This window comes from Diabrotica undecimpunctata, chromosome 9 (assembly GCF_040954645.1).
Source record: "Diabrotica undecimpunctata isolate CICGRU chromosome 9, icDiaUnde3, whole genome shotgun sequence".
NCBI classification, from domain to species: Eukaryota; Metazoa; Arthropoda; class Insecta; order Coleoptera; family Chrysomelidae; genus Diabrotica; species Diabrotica undecimpunctata.
Window position 1 is genome coordinate 34,254,702 of NC_092811.1, and position 18,729 is coordinate 34,273,430.

The following is an 18,729-nucleotide window of genomic DNA, read 5'->3' on the forward strand; positions in this document are numbered from 1 at the left end:
GTAGAAGATTCTCTGGTTTATTTGAGAACCTTAAAACTAGAGATGCGCGATGTTCATCGATGATTGAAAAACATTGATGTTGAACGCTCGATGGTCGATGTTTTGCCATCGATATTTAGGTATTCTTTAACATCGATGTTAAATGGAAACATCGAACACCATTTAAGTATAGATTACTGCTTTCAATTAATTTAATTAATTCAATCATTCATTTCATTAATTCATTCAATTAATTTATACAATGACACGCTTATTAAAGTTACCCGGTAAATCCCAGCAATGAAACAGGATAAAAGCAAAGTTGCTATCAAAACTGTCATTTTTCGAGATATTCTTCTTCTTCTCGTAGCACTACAATCCGGGGTGGGTTTTGGCTGACTGCACAACTTGCTTCCATCTTGAACGGTCGTCCATAATAGTTGGGTCAGTGGGTAGCCCCATTGTTCTTAGATCTGACCATATATTATCTCTCCATCGCATTCGTGGACGACCTAAGGGTCTTCTTCCTGTGGGGGCATCCTCCCATATTAATTTGGCAATTCGGTTATTATGGAGTCTATGGACATGGCCAGCCCATCTAAGACGTTGGGATTTAATCTCTTGGACTATATCGCTCGCTCTATACATCTGCTTGACCTCAGCATTTGTTCTCATGCGGTATTAGTTGCTATTAATGTCGTGATAAGGCCCAAAGATTCTTCTGAGGATTTTTCTCTCAAAACATCTAAGTTTTCTTTCAGTTTCTTTGGTCAGGGTCCACGTTTCGAGATATTGTTAAGCATTATTGGGGCTTATAATTTCAATATATTACTTATTTGTTTTCTTTTAATAATTTGGTTGTGTTTAATATATATATATATATATATATATATATATATATATATATATATATATATATATATATATATATATATATATATATTGTTATGATATGTAAAATCGAGAAAAATATTGGTTTGTTTAAAAATATTTCAAAGTTCAAAAACATTAAAATAATTCAGATAAGTAGGATAATATCCAACAAACATTTCGGAGAAGGAAAGTTATTAAATCTTTGAATTACCTGTACCAAACAAAATGTAAGCTTTACATCAATCATTTCTTTGTTAAACTTGAGTGACCCGCATAAGTTTAAGTGAAACAAAAGACAAATTGAAACGGGTTTTTACAAATGCATTAGTGCAGTGATTAAAGACAATAGAAGATATTTTAGAAAGAGGTTTTTGTTAGTTTTAAGATTTATAGAAAAATATTATTTGTAAATAAGTTTTAGGAAATTTACAATTATAGGTAAAAATTTGTTTGTTATCGAAATGAAGAAATGGGGGAATTGTGACGAGTTGTGATTGGCGGAGATTGAAAAAGGTGGGATAAGTGTGTGGGAGAAAGTTTAGCGAGATTGAGGAGAGAAAAAAGGATAGCGGGCAGTTGGTTTTCCAAGTCGGTAAGAGGAACAGTGTTTGTTCTCTGGTGTGGTTCCCAAGAAGTAGCAAGCAGTAGTGTTGAATGTTAGTGAGTTTTTGTGGAGTTAGTGTATCCGACAGAAGCTTAAGCAGCAAAATATTGTAAGTCATATTTTCCTACTTATATTCCAAGAGTCACTGTTCAGGCCAACGAGAGATTCAGTTTATCGTAAAGAGAAGATATTCCAAGAGTCATTTTTCACTCGGGCCAACGAGAGATTCAGTTTATCGAGAGGAGAAAGGCTATCATAATTTGAATGATTGTTGTTTTTGAAGGAGATCATTAAGGACGATATACTTGCAACAATCTGTTGTAAGATTGCTGATTACATAGGGAGCGGTTGAGAGGAGATAATACAGTCTACAAGGAACAAGGATTTGGACCACTCATCATCAGAGAGAGATTTTTTTGTTGTTCGGAAGTTTTTTTTTTCTTTTATTGATAACACAATTTTTACACGTAATTTAGAAAGGATATAAATATTTTGATTAGGAGAGTTAGAATAGTTTGGATTTTGAGTTTTCAATTAATATTGTTTGTACCATTAATTTTGATTGTTCACGTACGGAGAACAAAATTTTGAGAATCCTTATATGAGATTTGTTTATTGAAAACTTTTGAGTGTGAATTATTTCATTATTTTTAATATATAGTGTTAGATCATATGTGTTTTTTGTTCTTCCGGTATTCTCTGGACCTTACCTTTCACATGTAATAGCATAGATATTGAAGCACGAATTTTAACCCTGAGATAAAAGAATTAAAAATTGTGATAGAGTCATAATCACATCATTGAAATAATTTTAATTAATTAAAAAAAAATTAATTAGCTAATTATTGCTTGGCGCACCAAGACTTTAAATATCACAATAACTGGCTTCCAAAACGTGGGGCTTGAAAATATCGCAGCTTTACATTTGAAGGAAGGGAAAGAGATCTGGAATAAGTACAGGTAATCCAGAGATAAAAACATATAACATTGAGGGAATTTGAATTTGAAAGTATTTTGACAATTTTTCCAGGGAATATAAATTTGGTTTATTGATTGATCGTAGTTAGTGGATATTTACTGCTATTGAATTATTTGATTTTATTTTCTTTACCAATCATACATTTGATATTTATTTTGAATTATTTGAATTTTACTGATTGCATATTTGATATTTGTCGTGAAAATTTAATACATTTGGGGAGAAATATTGTCGTGTTCTGAAACATATAGAGTGTTGTAAAATTTCACATTTGGCGGGGACAAAAACAATAACAAAAGTAACAACATGTCTGTCACAAGGAGACAAAGTAAAATGCAGGAAAGGAAGGAGGATAACAGAGAAGATGAAACAATTTTGGAAGAAGTATCGGATAATGAAGGAAATGTGACAATAGTTGAGGAGAGAAAAGAACTATCAGGAATAGATAAAATATTACAACTAATGCAACTCCAGTCACAAAAAATGGATGAAACATCAAAGAAAATGGATAAAATGGATAGAAATCAACAAGAAACATCACTAACAATGGAAGAAAACCAACGGGAAACAAGACAAGCAATAGAACTAAATAACAGGAATATAGAGCAGCGTTTGGAAAACTATGAACAAGAAATTAAAGGATGTGTTGAGGGGATAAAGAAAGAACTGATACAACAGATAGAAGAAATAACCATAAAGAATGCAAAACAAGAGACAGAGATAAAAGATATCCAAAATACGATGAAGGAAATAAAGATTGTCCAGAAAAAGGAATTAGAACAGTTAGAAACAAAATTTGAAATGGCTTTACAAGAAGACAAGAAAGAAATAGAAAAACAAATTGAGGATATCAGAAAACAACGAGATATGGGAGACAGGAGAGAAGTACTCATCCAAAGTCCGGGTGACATAAAAATACAGTTTGGCGGGGATATTCGGAAAACACACCCAGTACCGTTTGTTAAAAATTTGAAAACCAAATTACAACATATTAGATATTTTGACGATTGCAAAGAAACAATTAGAAACCATTTGAAAGAAGGAGCAGCGTTATGGTATGAAAGCAAGGAAGATGAGTTTGAAAATTGGACAGATTTTGAAAATAAATTTCTCAACTATTTCTGGGGGAAAAATAAACAGAGAGAAATCAACCAAGAGCTACAGAATGGAAAATATCACGAAAAAATGGGAATATCTGAAGAAAGATATGCTTTGCAGATATATAACAATTCAAAATATCTAGAATACAAATATTCTACCGAACAGCTGGTAGAAATGATCAGCAGACATTTTGAGGAAACGTTGGAAGATCACGTGATTTTGAGAAACTATCAAGATATTGATAGTTTGTGCCAATTCCTTCAATTAAAAGAAGCGAAAAGAAAAGAAATGAGAAATAGAAGACAACATGACCAATATAATGGAGCGGAAAGAAGGTATTCATCAAATTATGACCAGAGAAACCGACATCCCAGATCAACAAACGAATATAGGCCGAGAAATTACAATAATTACAATAGACAACAAAATTACGATAACCGGAATGATACACAAAATAGAACAAATGAAAATCACAACAGGAATAGAGATGCACAAAATCCTCCGAATAGGAATACGCACGAACAAAGGGACGATAGAAATAATCAGAGATTCCAACGACAAAACAGAAGAGAGATGAATCATGTGGCAATAGAAAAGGAGGAAGAAGAAGTATTCAATGAATCCAGACAGGATTTTCAATAAGGCATCCACTAAACAAAAGTAAAAAACTCTCCGGTATATTTTGTCACCCGAGAGAGTTTATACAGTTGGCGGGAAACGAAAAACAAAATTCTAATTCCAGTCTAATTTTTTTAGATGCATTTATAAAACATAAAGCGATTAAAATTCTGATTGATTCTGGATCGGAAATTTCGTTAATCAATAAAAAACTAGTAAAAGAATTAAATATGGACAGATTTGTGTATAAGATTCCGAGGGTTGCTTTAGTGGGTGCAAATAATAAAAAATTGACGACAGTAAACGAAGGTTTAGGAGTACGGATCAGAGTGGGAGACCAATTCTATATTATGCAATGTGTGGTGATCGAAGATCTAAATCATGATATGATAGCGGGAATTGATGAATTGAGTGAAAAACATATCACCATCAATTTTTCGGAAAATCAACTGGAAATCAGAGCAGAACCAGACAACATAGAAGAAGAAAAGGAAACAGACAGGAGAAAATTTTCTGAAAGGATAAATGGACAAGAAAAACATAAAGAAATCAATATGACGGTAGAGGATAAATCGAAAGCTCAAGAAAAAAATCAATCCGAAGAGGAAAAGAGAATAAAAAAAAAGAAGAAGAGTTCGAAAAGAAAGCAGGAAAAAAAGGAAGTTATAAGCAGAAAAATGGAAGGAGCCGAAAAATGGTGCTCGGAATACCAGATAGAAATTAAAGATAAAGAAAAAATAGAAGAAGAAATAACGGAAGAGGACAGAGAAGAAATGGCAATTATGGACGAGAATCCAGAATTTTGTGAAGAAGTAATACGGACAGTGAACACATGTGAACAAACTGAGGATGAAAGAAAAATAATATGTGGAGAAAACATGGAGAAGGAAATAGAGAAGATTTTAGAAAATTATGGAGATCTCATTAATGAAGAAAGCCGAGTGGCTAAAAATTATGAACATTCTTTTAAAGTTAAAAACTTAGAAAATTTTAAATCGAAAACATATCCAATCCCGTATAAATACAGGCAAAGCATCGGACAGGAAATTGAAAATATGATCAAAGACAAGGTGATCGAAAGATGTGACTCTCCATATATCAACCCGATAGTATGCGTAAAAAAATCAAATGGTGATTTGCGATTATGTTTAGATGCAAGAAACATTAATTCGCACACAATCGCGCAATACGAAGCGCCTTTGAACATAGAAGCCATTTTTGGACGAATCACAGGATCACACATTTTCTCCAAAATCGATTTGAAACACAGTTTTTGGTTAATACCTTTGGCAGAAAAGTGTCGAAATTATACCGCTTTTTCTATCGACGGAGTGGTGTACCGATTTAGGGTAGTACCATTTGGACTACAAAGTGCATGCGCTGCTTTGGTTCGCGCATTACACACAATTTTAAATAGGCATGGAGAATTTGTTGTACATTACATAGATGATTTATTAATTTTCTCACCGGATATAACAAGCCATCTACGACATATTCATACTGTTCTCGAAGAACTTGATCAAGCAGGATTAAAATTAAATATTCAAAAGTGTCAGTTTTTCCAAAAAGAGGTATTGTATTTAGGATTCAAATTAGACACAAAAGGGATTAGTCTTGCAGAAGATAGAATTGAAGTCATAAACAACTACCCTAGGCCAACCAATTTAAAAACTTTGCGGGGATTTTTAGGAATGGTAAACTATTTCAAAAAGCTGATACCAGACCTCAGTACAAAAGAAATACCGCTAATAGCATTACTTAAGAAAAATGTCAGATGGAAATGGGGAACGGAACAAGAAATCGCTTTCAAAAAATTAAAAGGAGCGTTTTCCACAGCTGTAAGAGTGCACCACCCAAGATATGAGCAACCTTTCATTCTCAGGACCGATGCTTCCATAAAAAAATTTGCAGGGGTGTTATCACAGATACAAGACGATATAGAGGTGCCAATATGTTTTGTTTCCCGTGTAACCAAAACGTATGAGAGAAAATACAGCGTTACTGAATTAGAGTTTGCCAGTGTGTTATTTTGTGTAAACAAATTACGTTTTTACCTACTTGGGGCAAGATTCACCATTGAAACGGACCACGCAGCGTTGATACACATAATGAAAAATAGGTTGGTAAATAATAGAATTCATAGGGGCATTCTTTTACTCCAAGAATATGATTTTGAATTTAAATATATCAAAGGAACGGACAATATTTTGGCTGATGCGTTGACGAGAGATGAACAATTCCGCAAAGAGGATCACAAAACTCTCCACGTAGGCATGAACATAATGAGAGAAGAAGCAGGCTTATTTTCGTTTGCCAAAATCAGGGAAAATCAGGAAGAATTGAATGAAAGAGAAAAGCAAAGGGCTGAACAAGAAAATAACCTATATTTTAAGAGGGTCGATGGTAAAGAACTCTATGTAATCACGGAGCAAATGGCAAAAGAAGTTTTTTTAAAGTTACACTGTGACAACGGACATATTGGAAGTAGAAAGGTGTGGCTTATGTTCAGGGAGAACTACATTTGTCGACAGGACTATACAATAGCCAAAGAGGTGACTCGAAATTGTGTGACATGCCAAAAGTGTAAAAGTAGGAACTTTAAAAATGAAAACGTCACAAAAAACGTCGTAGCTCGGAAGAAACTGGATATTGTTGCTATTGATATGTTGAGCGATTTGATACCAACAACTCAAAGGAATAAACACATATTAGTTATGGTGGACCTTTTCTCAAAATATGTTAAATTGTACGCATGCAGAACCACAAAAGGAATTGAAATACTTAGGAAGATAGACAATTTTATAGAAACGGTGGGAAGACCAGACCATATTTTATTGGACAATGCGACATATTTTAGGAACGAACGTTTTAAAAGGGAATTAAGAGAGAGGGGCATCGATACAAAATTTATAAGCATCCGTCATCCACAGAGCAACCCATCGGAGCGTTTTATACAAGAAGTCACAAAATTTCTACGAATTGCCGCGGAAGAACATCATCGACATTGGGACAGAAAAGTGTTTGAGATCGAGACCTATTTGAATTGTGCTCCAAATACGGTTACCAAAGAGACGCCTTTATATATAATGAAAGGAACAATGCCTACAAGACCGTGGGAAGACACCGCCCCCAGACAATACGAAGAAGTGATCGAGTTGGTTCAAAGAAGATTGAGACGAAGTGGAGAGAAATATCTCCAAAGACAAGAGAGAACCCGAAGAAGAAGGCCGATCAAATTCCAGAAAGGAGATAAAGTCTTAGTGAAGGCACTGAGGGTGTCGAATTTACAAAATGATATTTGTGCTAAATTGATGCCGATATTTGAAGGTCCATATAGGGTCAATACGGAAAATGGGGTAAATAGTTATGAATTAGCGCACATAGAGACAGGAAATATACGGGGTATTTTTAACATTCACGACATCTATCAATATCATGAATAGATTTTAATAACATAGTGAAATAATTTGATCCTAGAAAACTTTTGTCAATTTTAAAATTTAACAAAGAGTTTTCGGCAGATCAAATGGCGGGGATTTGTTATGATATGTAAAATCGAGAAAAATATTGGTTTGTTTAAAAATATTTCAAAGTTCAAAAACATTAAAATAATTCAGATAAGTAGGATAATATCCAACAAACATTTCGGAGAAGGAAAGTTATTAAATCTTTGAATTACCTGTACCAAACAAAATGTAAGCTTTACATCAATCATTTCTTTGTTAAACTTGAGTGACCCGCATAAGTTTAAGTGAAACAAAAGACAAATTGAAACGGGTTTTTACAAATGCATTAGTGCAGTGATTAAAGACAATAGAAGATATTTTAGAAAGAGGTTTTTGTTAGTTTTAAGATTTATAGAAAAATATTATTTGTAAATAAGTTTTAGGAAATTTACAATTATAGGTAAAAATTTGTTTGTTATCGAAATGAAGAAATGGGGGAATTGTGACGAGTTGTGATTGGCGGAGATTGAAAAAGGTGGGATAAGTGTGTGGGAGAAAGTTTAGCGAGATTGAGGAGAGAAAAAAGGATAGCGGGCAGTTGGTTTTCCAAGTCGGTAAGAGGAACAGTGTTTGTTCTCTGGTGTGGTTCCCAAGAAGTAGCAAGCAGTAGTGTTGAATGTTAGTGAGTTTTTGTGGAGTTAGTGTATCCGACAGAAGCTTAAGCAGCAAAATATTGTAAGTCATATTTTCCTACTTATATTCCAAGAGTCACTGTTCAGGCCAACGAGAGATTCAGTTTATCGTAAAGAGAAGATATTCCAAGAGTCATTTTTCACTCGGGCCAACGAGAGATTCAGTTTATCGAGAGGAGAAAGGCTATCATAATTTGAATGATTGTTGTTTTTGAAGGAGATCATTAAGGACGATATACTTGCAACAATCTGTTGTAAGATTGCTGATTACATAGGGAGCGGTTGAGAGGAGATAATACAGTCTACAAGGAACAAGGATTTGGACCACTCATCATCAGAGAGAGATTTTTTTGTTGTTCGGAAGTTTTTTTTTTCTTTTATTGATAACACAATTTTTACACGTAATTTAGAAAGGATATAAATATTTTGATTAGGAGAGTTAGAATAGTTTGGATTTTGAGTTTTCAATTAATATTGTTTGTACCATTAATTTTGATTGTTCACGTACGGAGAACAAAATTTTGAGAATCCTTATATGAGATTTGTTTATTGAAAACTTTTGAGTGTGAATTATTTCATTATTTTTAATATATAGTGTTAGATCATATGTGTTTTTTGTTCTTCCGGTATTCTCTGGACCTTACCTTTCACATGTAATAGCATAGATATTGAAGCACGAATTTTAACCCTGAGATAAAAGAATTAAAAATTGTGATAGAGTCATAATCACATCATTGAAATAATTTTAATTAATTAAAAAAAAATTTAATTAGCTAATTATTGCTTGGCGCACCAAGACTTTAAATATCACAATAATATATATATCAAGAAATCATTTTTAATTGTTTAATATGAGGTAAAAGTTACACAGTTACACCACGTTTTTCAGCAATTAAATCACGTTTATATAATACTTATTTAATTTAATATTTTCACATTATTCAACATTTGTAGGAACATCGATGTTACTATAACATCGATGTTTTCTTTTCGATATATCGTTACATCGATGCTCGACATCGATGTTTTGCTTCTATATGCTTCCCCAGTATGGCTCAATAGCAAACACACGAAGATTATTGACACCCAATTAAACCAGACAATGCGAATGATTTCAGGTACAATTAGACCAACACCCAACTATTGGCTTCCTATCCTGAGTCACATTCCACCGCCGAAACTACGAAGAAGTCACTCCCTTCTCAGAGAATATCGAAAAATCCAGTCTAACCATCAACTACCCATCCACCATGATAGGCGTGATATCGAAATGAACAGACTGCGCTCCAGATATCCTGTCATGTTAAGGGCTACCTCCTTACATCAGGAACATTTCGACCTCACCAACGCTTGGAGAAGACAATGGGAGCGCGACTCACCACAGGAAGCACAGCAAATGGCCTGTATCAAACAGAAACCGCCAGGCTTTGAACTGACCCGGAGTACATGGACAACGCTAAACAGAATAAGAACAAGAAGCGGTAGATGTGCTGACAGCTTACATAAATGGGGAAAAGCCCTTACTCCGGAGTGTGACTGTGGTGCGCAACGACAGACCGTCCGTCACATTGTTGAAGAATGCCCCCGAAGGCGGTTCCCTGGAGTTATTGACGAGTTCCTGAATGCGACCGAAAATGTTTTAGACTATATTAATGCATTAGATGTTCGTTTGTAATACTCCATGTAATGTTTTATATTGCTGTTTAAATATGTGTTCTTATTGTATGCCATACGATAAATAAATAAATCGATGTTTTTTACCGATGTCGTATCCCTACTTAAAACCGGTAAGTACTAAAAAATTTGATGATCTTCAAAAGTTGCTAAAGTGGGTTCCAGCGAGGTTTCACGATTTTTTTCAGACTCTAGTGCATAAAGACACAATTCAAATTACTGATAATTAGCGGCGGTATTGCGAATTGCCATGATGGTTGCCAACCTTCTTAGAGGAGATGGCACATGAAGAAGAAAAAGCGGCGGTATCTCTGCATTTGTTTAGTTTTTAATGATTATTTTTTTGTGTACTTCAAAAAGTTATTGTTATTTTTTTTTACTTAACAATAATACAGTTGCGTTACAACCATTTGTTTTTTTTTTTAATTCGTTTTTTAAGAAGTTTTTTTAGTACTTGTATTACTGGTTTTAACTGAATATATCACAAACTGGACATAGACGTTAATGATACACAATTTGGTTTTCGCAAAGGCCTAGGAACGCGTGAAGCTCTTTTTTCACTTAATATACTGATACAAAGATGCCTGGACGTCAATCAAGATATATACGTATGTTTTATTGACTATAATAAAGCATTCGATAAACTACGACATAAACAATTAATGAATGTCCTGAAATCAAAAAAGATTGACTACAACGACCCCAGGATCATACCAAATTCATACTAGAAACAGCGAGCAAAAGTACGTGTTAACGAACAGCTGTCAGAAGAAATTGAAATAAGATGTGGAGTGAGACAGGGATGCGTATTGTCGCCAATTATTTTTAATGCCTACTCCGAAGAGATCCTGAAAGACGCTCTTGAGGGTGAAACAGCTAGAATAAAGGTAAATGGAGTTCCCATTTAACAACATTAGATATGCGGACGACACTGTGATCTTAGTCGAAAATATTCAAGATCTTCAGAGACTGGTGACCAGAATAGCGGAGTATGGAAAAGAGTATGGTCTAACAATAAATGTCAAGAAGACGAAATTTATGAGAATATCGAAAACTCAAAGAAATAACGAGAATCTTCTAATAAACGGAACCAACGTCGAACAAGTGGACAAATATGCATATCTGGGAACAATGATTAACTCCACAAATGATTATACTCAGGAGATCAAAATCAGAATAGAAAAGGCTAGATCAAATTTCAACAAAAAGAGAAGAGTGCTATGTACAAGGGATTTAAAATTGGAACTAAGAGTTAGGTTGGCGAGGTGCTATGTTTTTTCGACTTTATTTTATGGAATGGAATCTTGGACCTTGAATGCGACATCAATGAAAATACTGGAATCATTCGAGCTGTGGGTGTATAGAAGAATTTTGAAAATATCGTGGACAGAACACATCACAAACAAAGAGGTTCTGTGAAGGATCAATAAAGAAATAGAAGTTTTAAATATAATTAAAACAAGAAAATTGGAATATCTCGGACATATTACACGTGGAGAGAAATACACCTTGCTCCAACTGATTATGCAGGGAAAGATCCAAGGAAAGAGAAGCATAGGGAGGCGTAGAATGTCATGGCTGCGCAACCTGAGAGAGTGGTACGGATGTACATCAAATGAACTTTTCAGAGCAGCCGTCTCAAAAGTCCGAATAGCTAAATGATTGCCAAACTCCGCCGCGGAGATGGTACTTGAAGAAGAAGATTAATGGTTTTGTTAGAAATAATATTTTTAATCCTTTATATCCAAATATTTATTTAATTCTGTAAAATAGGCATATTTTTCGTAATAGAGCTCCGTCTTTGCCATAAGTAGGTAACAAAATTTATATGTCAGTCAAAAAATTATTTTTCAGAGAAAAATGATCATATTCTCATTTATAAGAATTTTCTTAATAAAATTTAGGAGGTACGGATATTGTATTATGAGTTCAAACATGGGAGTATGTCAGAAAACACATTCATCTGTTTGTTATGGAATTAGAATTTCAGTAATCATTTGCAGAATTATGAAGATCACTCTGTAAGGAATAATTCTGCTTTTGAATATATAATGAGTGCACTTTGTTGTCAACCATCAAGAACTACAACATAAAATGTTAAAAAGTAAATATTTTTCAAATGTCTCGAACATTTTCTGACATATTCCAAGCTTATTTTATAGAAATATGACCAATACGGGAAAAATAATAACTCGAACGAGACGCACCAACTAGGTCTATTAAGATTGCCATTCTTATTTTTGGTTTAAGTATGCAAAAGGGTTATTATATGTGTTAACTTACCTTCGCCTTTCATATTTTTCTACCATAAATTCCCTAATTGAAGTTTCATCCCCTGAACTAATGGGCGGCGTTCCTTCGTATAATCCTAACCATACCTGACGACAGTAATCGTTGCCTCTACTTTTCAATAAGTCTATTTCTTCGTTGGTGAATGTAGCCATAGAAATAGATTTGACTCGGTGTGGAGGTGTGATGCCACGTCTGTAATAAAAAAAGCAAACTATGAGTTCCACTTTATCTATTAGGTATATTCTAAACACAGTACTTAAATGTTCTGTAATATTTGTGTCTATTCAACAAAAAGCAATACAAGATACACGCGACAACATGGCGGCGTTCCAAATTTTGTGTTAAGGTACGATCGTAAAAACTAAGAACAAAGATTCAAATATTTCTATTTGCTAAAAGTGTATTTTGAAAAACAAGCATTCAAATATTTAACATCCATGCCTAAGGAGAACCAACATTGGCATTGTTTAAGTGTTTTAGTTTTAAGAATTTTCGATCCATTGATAAAATAATAGAGAACACCTTTATAAAATATGTCCTTTTTTCTTTTCAAATGAAGATTATTAAAACAAGTTTACACAAGCCCTTCTTCTGGAGAACATATTTGACAGATAAAACGCCTTCTGCAGAAGAAAGGCCTATACCTTTTTACTGTTGTATAGTATACTACAGTTATATAAAGGTTTAAAATAATAATCAAAGTCTTTGTACAACAAGAAAACTTTTATTTTGTTTACACTACATTATATTTAATATAATTTTATGCTAAATTTCCTCACCATCTGAGCCATCAGCACTACTCTCATTGTTCTTTTCAGCTGGTGTGCTTTCTTGAAATAAAAGTTTGTAAAAGTTTTTACTTTTTTCTCTTAGGTACTGAAACACTTCTCTCACGTCTTTTATTAAGAGGTGCTGTATCCCAGTAATATATTATAGAGGAGTCATGTTTGGGGCAAAAAGGAGGAGTTTGTCTGCACTGTACGATTTTTTCTAGGTAGACTTTGCGTTCCTCGATATCTTGAACTATTTAAGGCCTGTCTTATAATCCCAAAATTTCTGTCGCACTGACTAAAGGAGTCTCCACGAAAAGGATAAATATGTGTCACTTTGACTCTGTATAGTTTTGATATCCAAGAACAAAACCGTAACAAAGTCTGATTTTTCTTTTGGCCTCCAGCTGCATCTGATAGAAGAACAATATGCTTGGTATTAGGATAATCTGATAATTTATTGTGAATACAGTCAAAGATAAATGAAGCCACACTACTTGCTCCCTTTTTACGTTCAGATTCTATGAAGGAATATACATATGATGATCCATCATTATGTACGTGTATATTGAATAAGTACATCCATAAAAATCTTTTATAGAACTGTTTTGTTATGCTGAGCTTTGGCAACGGTAGATTTTTTGCGTAATCAAATTCCAGGACAATACTGCCACATCACCTGTTGCCGTTCTCACGTAATCATTTTTTAGGTTGGAATATGACTCGAGTCTCTATTTATGGAGATTGTAATCAACACGGCATTCATCACTCCGGTTCTTTTCTAGTTTGATTTCACACTCACGACAATAATCGCATTTGCCAGTCTTCGGTTTGTTGAACGTAAAATTAGTTTCTTTGAAAATTTTTTGAAAAACTTGAAATAGGTCTTGTATTTCATGGTAAGATTATTCCCAGTAGTGTCTTTAAACAACTTTTGAAACTGCTCAAAAATATTTTTAATTGTTAGGTCTGGGTTGTCGAATGTGGAATATATTTTAAATGTTCTAAAGCCATAGAATAAACATCATCTGAAATTTTTATTTTTGTTTCCGTGTTTTTCACGTTTTTCATCAAGTGGAGTTTTCTCAACAATTTTTTTCTGTAATATTCTTACACTCTTGACTCCTACTCGATTTAAATCAACAAAAAAGGAACGGCATACGGGCACATCACAACCAGACGTTTTAAGCTTGTATTTCAGTGAAACAGTTTGCTAATTTTGTGATTATCTACCTTTCTATGCCTTTCTGGAGGCCACCTAATGCCAAACAACCTGCTAGAAGAGTGTCTTGTTCTTTTTTTGAACCATTATCATAAAAAGTGTCAAATAAACGCTTTTGATTTTGTAAAGTTATTTTTGCAAAACATTTTTCGACACAACTATGGACAACAGAAAATATCTTACTCTGTACAGTTTTTCCCGTAAATTTTCTCCTCTTCCTCTCTCTCTTAGATTTTACCACGTTTTCTTTCCAATGGCCTTTTTGAATAATTTTCCTTTTGGCACCTTTTGACACCGCGTTATCTAAAATAGCATTAATAGCCATTGCTTTAAAATACATTTAAATTTACAGTTTAAAATATAGCATAACCTCAATCGCATTGTCAGATATTCACCAAAACATAGTTGATTTACTTCACTTCACTAAAAAAGTGTTGTACCAACGTCAAAAAACCGCAATATCGTAGAAAAAATTGGTAGACTGACAGAGAACAATATAAAAAGTTCAATTCTGTGTTCTCCGGAAGGAGGGCCCATAGGTCTATAGGCCCTTATTCTAGTCACCGCCTTAATTGCTAATAACGAGTCTCCGTAGGAGTCTAACAATAAAAGTATTTCCAATGTGTAACAATTAGATTTTCTTAAATGTAAAACGTTTGACGGTACTGTACCAAAAATATTATGTAGACAGTTATATGGCCCTGACTTCGTCTTCTAATACAGTATTTTCAGCCTCCTCTATAATAAATTGTGTCTGGGTTAGAGTATTGATATTTCCCATGAAAACTTGCACATTCCCTTCTTAAACTACTCCAACTGAAAGCGATTTTACATAATCCATCTCAAAATTGAATTAGTTTTGGCATAATTAAGATAAAAATTCTAAAAGTACTAGAGAGTATCAAGAAATGCCTTTATGGTCTTGATATGAATGAAGGGAAACTCCCAATCTGCACCTCCACGCGGTAGAAGACGGGCAACACTAAAAAAAAAAATACCTTAGGTGGCTGACGCAGATGAGGATCGAGTGTTTGCCGGTATAAGCATTCAACGTTATTCTTAGGAATGACGCAAGAGCACCCTCTAGTCCTGGGGAGGAGAAATCATCCCCGAAGGCGGATGAACGACATCCTGTCGTCAACGGCATAGGATGTTAAAACTTTATATAGGGTAGGTAAACTAGCAAATGCTGAAAACGAGATGAGACGAATGAAGTGGGACATACATGGTATGTGCGAGGTGAGATGGAAAGGAGAAGGATATGTGGATACAGTAAATGGCAACCGTTTCTATTATGCAGGCAAAGATAATGATGCCCAGTCAGGTGTAGCAGTGTTGGTAACAGCATCCATGAAACAACACACGAAAAGTTTCCTACCAGTCAGCGAGAGATTAACGATTATCAAATTAAATGGACAACCATTCGACATCAATATAATACAAATGTACGCACCGACAGCCCAGACGAAGATCTTGAGATTTTCTATTCCGATATTGAAAAGATCAAAAAACACATGAAATCAGACGACATCAACATATTTATGGGAGATTGGAATGCCAAAGTAGGAGCAGAAAAAGTCGAATCGATCATCGGCCCATATGGTTTAGGAACCATGAACGAACGAGGCACACGCTTTGTTGAATTTTGCCAAGAGAAAAACTTGGTGGTTCTTGGTTTAAATTATCTAAAAGACGTCTATATACGCGGAGGTCTCCTCAAGATTGTGAAGGAAATATTGTGAGGAACCAAATCGACTACATTACAATTAACAAAAGCTTCCGTAATGGTATTCTAAATGTAAAAATGTACCCAAGCTGTGACATAAAATCAGACCACAATCCTGTAGTCGCAACTATCCGATTAAAACTTAAAAGAGTAGACAAGGCTAAACCCCGTCAGAGAATAGCATGGACTAGTGCTGACCAAGGACAGCAACAGAAGTATAAAGACATGATAGACAAGCAATTAGAGTCTAAGATAATAGCTCCCACTAAAAAGAAGACAATAAAAGAAAGCATTGAAGACATGTGGGGGAAAATTAAAAATACTGTCTTGGAGGCAACAGACCAAAGTATATAGAAAGAAAACCGTAAACATAGAAAACCATGGATGACACGAAATATTACAAATTATGGAGAGGAGACGGATGGTAAAAAACAAAAACCTAACAAGATACAAAGAACTCAACAGAGAAATTGAGAAAAAAATAAATGTAGCTAAGCAAGAGTGGATGAAAGAAAAATGTAAAGAGATAAAAGATTTGCAAATGAAGCATAAAGATAGAGAACTATACAGAAAGTTTAAAGAAGTAGCTGGAATATGGAAACCCAAACACTTATCGATTGTAACAAACAAGAAAAACCAAATGGAATTAGACCCTGAAAAACAGAAAGACATATGGGAGCAATATCTTACAGATTTGTTAGGTGATCAGAGAACAGAAGAGCCCCCACAAATAGATATATACGAAAAATTAAACATTCTCACCGAAGAAGTTTTGTAGGCAATAAAAGACGTAAAGAACAACAAGGCACCCGGCGAAGACCTAATAACAGCCGAACATTTTAAACACCTAAGTGAGTTTTTCCTTAAAGAATTATTGCACAGACAAGACTGATCGACTAACACGATTCCAAGGACATGTCGGATTCTTAATTACGTATTAAAATTACTGAATTAATTTGTCCCGATTCTTTCGATATTCCGATTGCGGGAATTCTTTAAGTTATAGAATATAACTGCCATTACAAATTTAAACGTTTTAAAACCCATTAGCCACAATCACAACTGTTGTAAATACCACAAAATAAATTTAAATAAATATCGTTAAAAGTTGAGTCATTTCCTTATCAACCATACCTCCGAATGCAGGAATTTCCCAAACTGTGTTAAATAATTTTAACCTACGAAACAATATATTCTTATCTAATATTCTCCGATTTCTGGTTAATAAGTTAAATATTTTATATGAATTTAGCCTTATCGCCATGATTATGTCTGTTACTAGGAAAAAAACAACAAAAGTTGTGCAGATACAATTCGTGTTATTTGTAGAAATTGTGCGGGTGGTGGGAAGCTGTAGATTCGATAATAAAAAATATAATTTTCGTTAGAAATGAAAGGCGATATATATCTTTCTTTATTATTTATGGACTCCAACCCACTCAAACTTAGTTTTGTTTTTTCCAAACGAGTCTTTTCTTATATACAGAGTGGCCCAAAAGTCTGGAAACGACCAATTATCTCGTAAATTGTTAAGCATAATTTTACAAAATTTGAGCTACACCTACTTTGGGATACGGAGATTCCATATTTGATATTTGTAATGTTGCCAGATTTCCCGTTTCTCTTATATTATTAGTAACTTTGGTTTTTCAAATTCATCACCCTGTATATTCAGTCATTATTGGAATCTGTTATTCAATACGAGTTCAACCATATGTAACACTTATGATTTTATGTAGTCTTTAAGGTCTGAAATACATAAAACAGTGCAAAGTATGTAGATTTTAATAAATTTAAACATTTAAATGTATAATGCTGTGATTATGACATTTGTTCACCATTTACATTATTAACTAAAATTGACAGTAGTTGTGTTTCGAACACTTAATAGACAACACGAATACAGAAAATTTTACAAACAGGTTAACACAAAAAGAAAAGTTTTCAAGCCACAAGTGAACCAAGTCAAGGCCCTTAACGGAATTCTTTTAAACGAGAGAGTGGAAGTACTAGAAAGATGGCAGGAACATTTTAGTACGCTACTTAATGGAGAAAGTAGAGCTGAAGGTAGATATGATATAGAAATAGAACAGGAGGATACTGAACTACCAACTTTGGAAGAAATAAACAAAGCAATTCGGTCTCTAGCCAGAAACAAGTCACCCGGAGCAGACAACCTACCCGCAGAAATATTTAAATGTGGTGGTCAAACATTTGTAACCCTCCTTCACAAACTACTAATACAGGTATGGCAAGAACGTGCGTTATCAGAAGATTGGAATACTGGAATTATATGCCCCATACACAAGAAAGGAGACGTTCTTGAATGTTCCAACTTTAGAGAGATTTACCTTCTTAATACAGCGTACAAAATTGTGTCCCTGATACTTAACGAACGACTGGCACGGTATACTGACAATATAATAGGATCCAAAGAGGCTTCTTGAAAAATAAATCTACCATTGATCACATATCATCCATCAGACAAATATTAGAAAAAACGACGGAGTACGACATAGACTGCCATTACATCTTCGTAGACTTTAAGGCAGCGTACGATACTATTGACAGGTCCCAATTATATTCGGCGATGATTGAATTAGGAATACCAAAAGGATTGGTAAAATTAATTAAAATGACAATGATGAAAGTCGAATGTAAAGTGCGCGTACAAGGGGATGTTTCAAAACCATTTAAAACCAACAGAGGACTGCGCCAGGGAGATGCGCTATCATGCACGCTGTTCAACCCAG

At 34.2% G+C, this 18,729-nt stretch overlaps 1 protein-coding gene across 1 annotated transcript in view; it reads right to left on the reverse strand.

The window, feature by feature from the left end:
• drongo (Arf GTPase activating protein drongo) overlaps positions 1-18,729 on the reverse strand; it is a 162,220-nt gene that overhangs the window by 82,644 nt on the left and 60,847 nt on the right. The window contains exon 2 of the mRNA XM_072543163.1: positions 12,250-12,450. Within this exon, the coding sequence (XP_072399264.1) occupies positions 12,250-12,450 (201 nt within the window). The remainder of the gene's footprint in view (positions 1-12,249; positions 12,451-18,729) is intronic.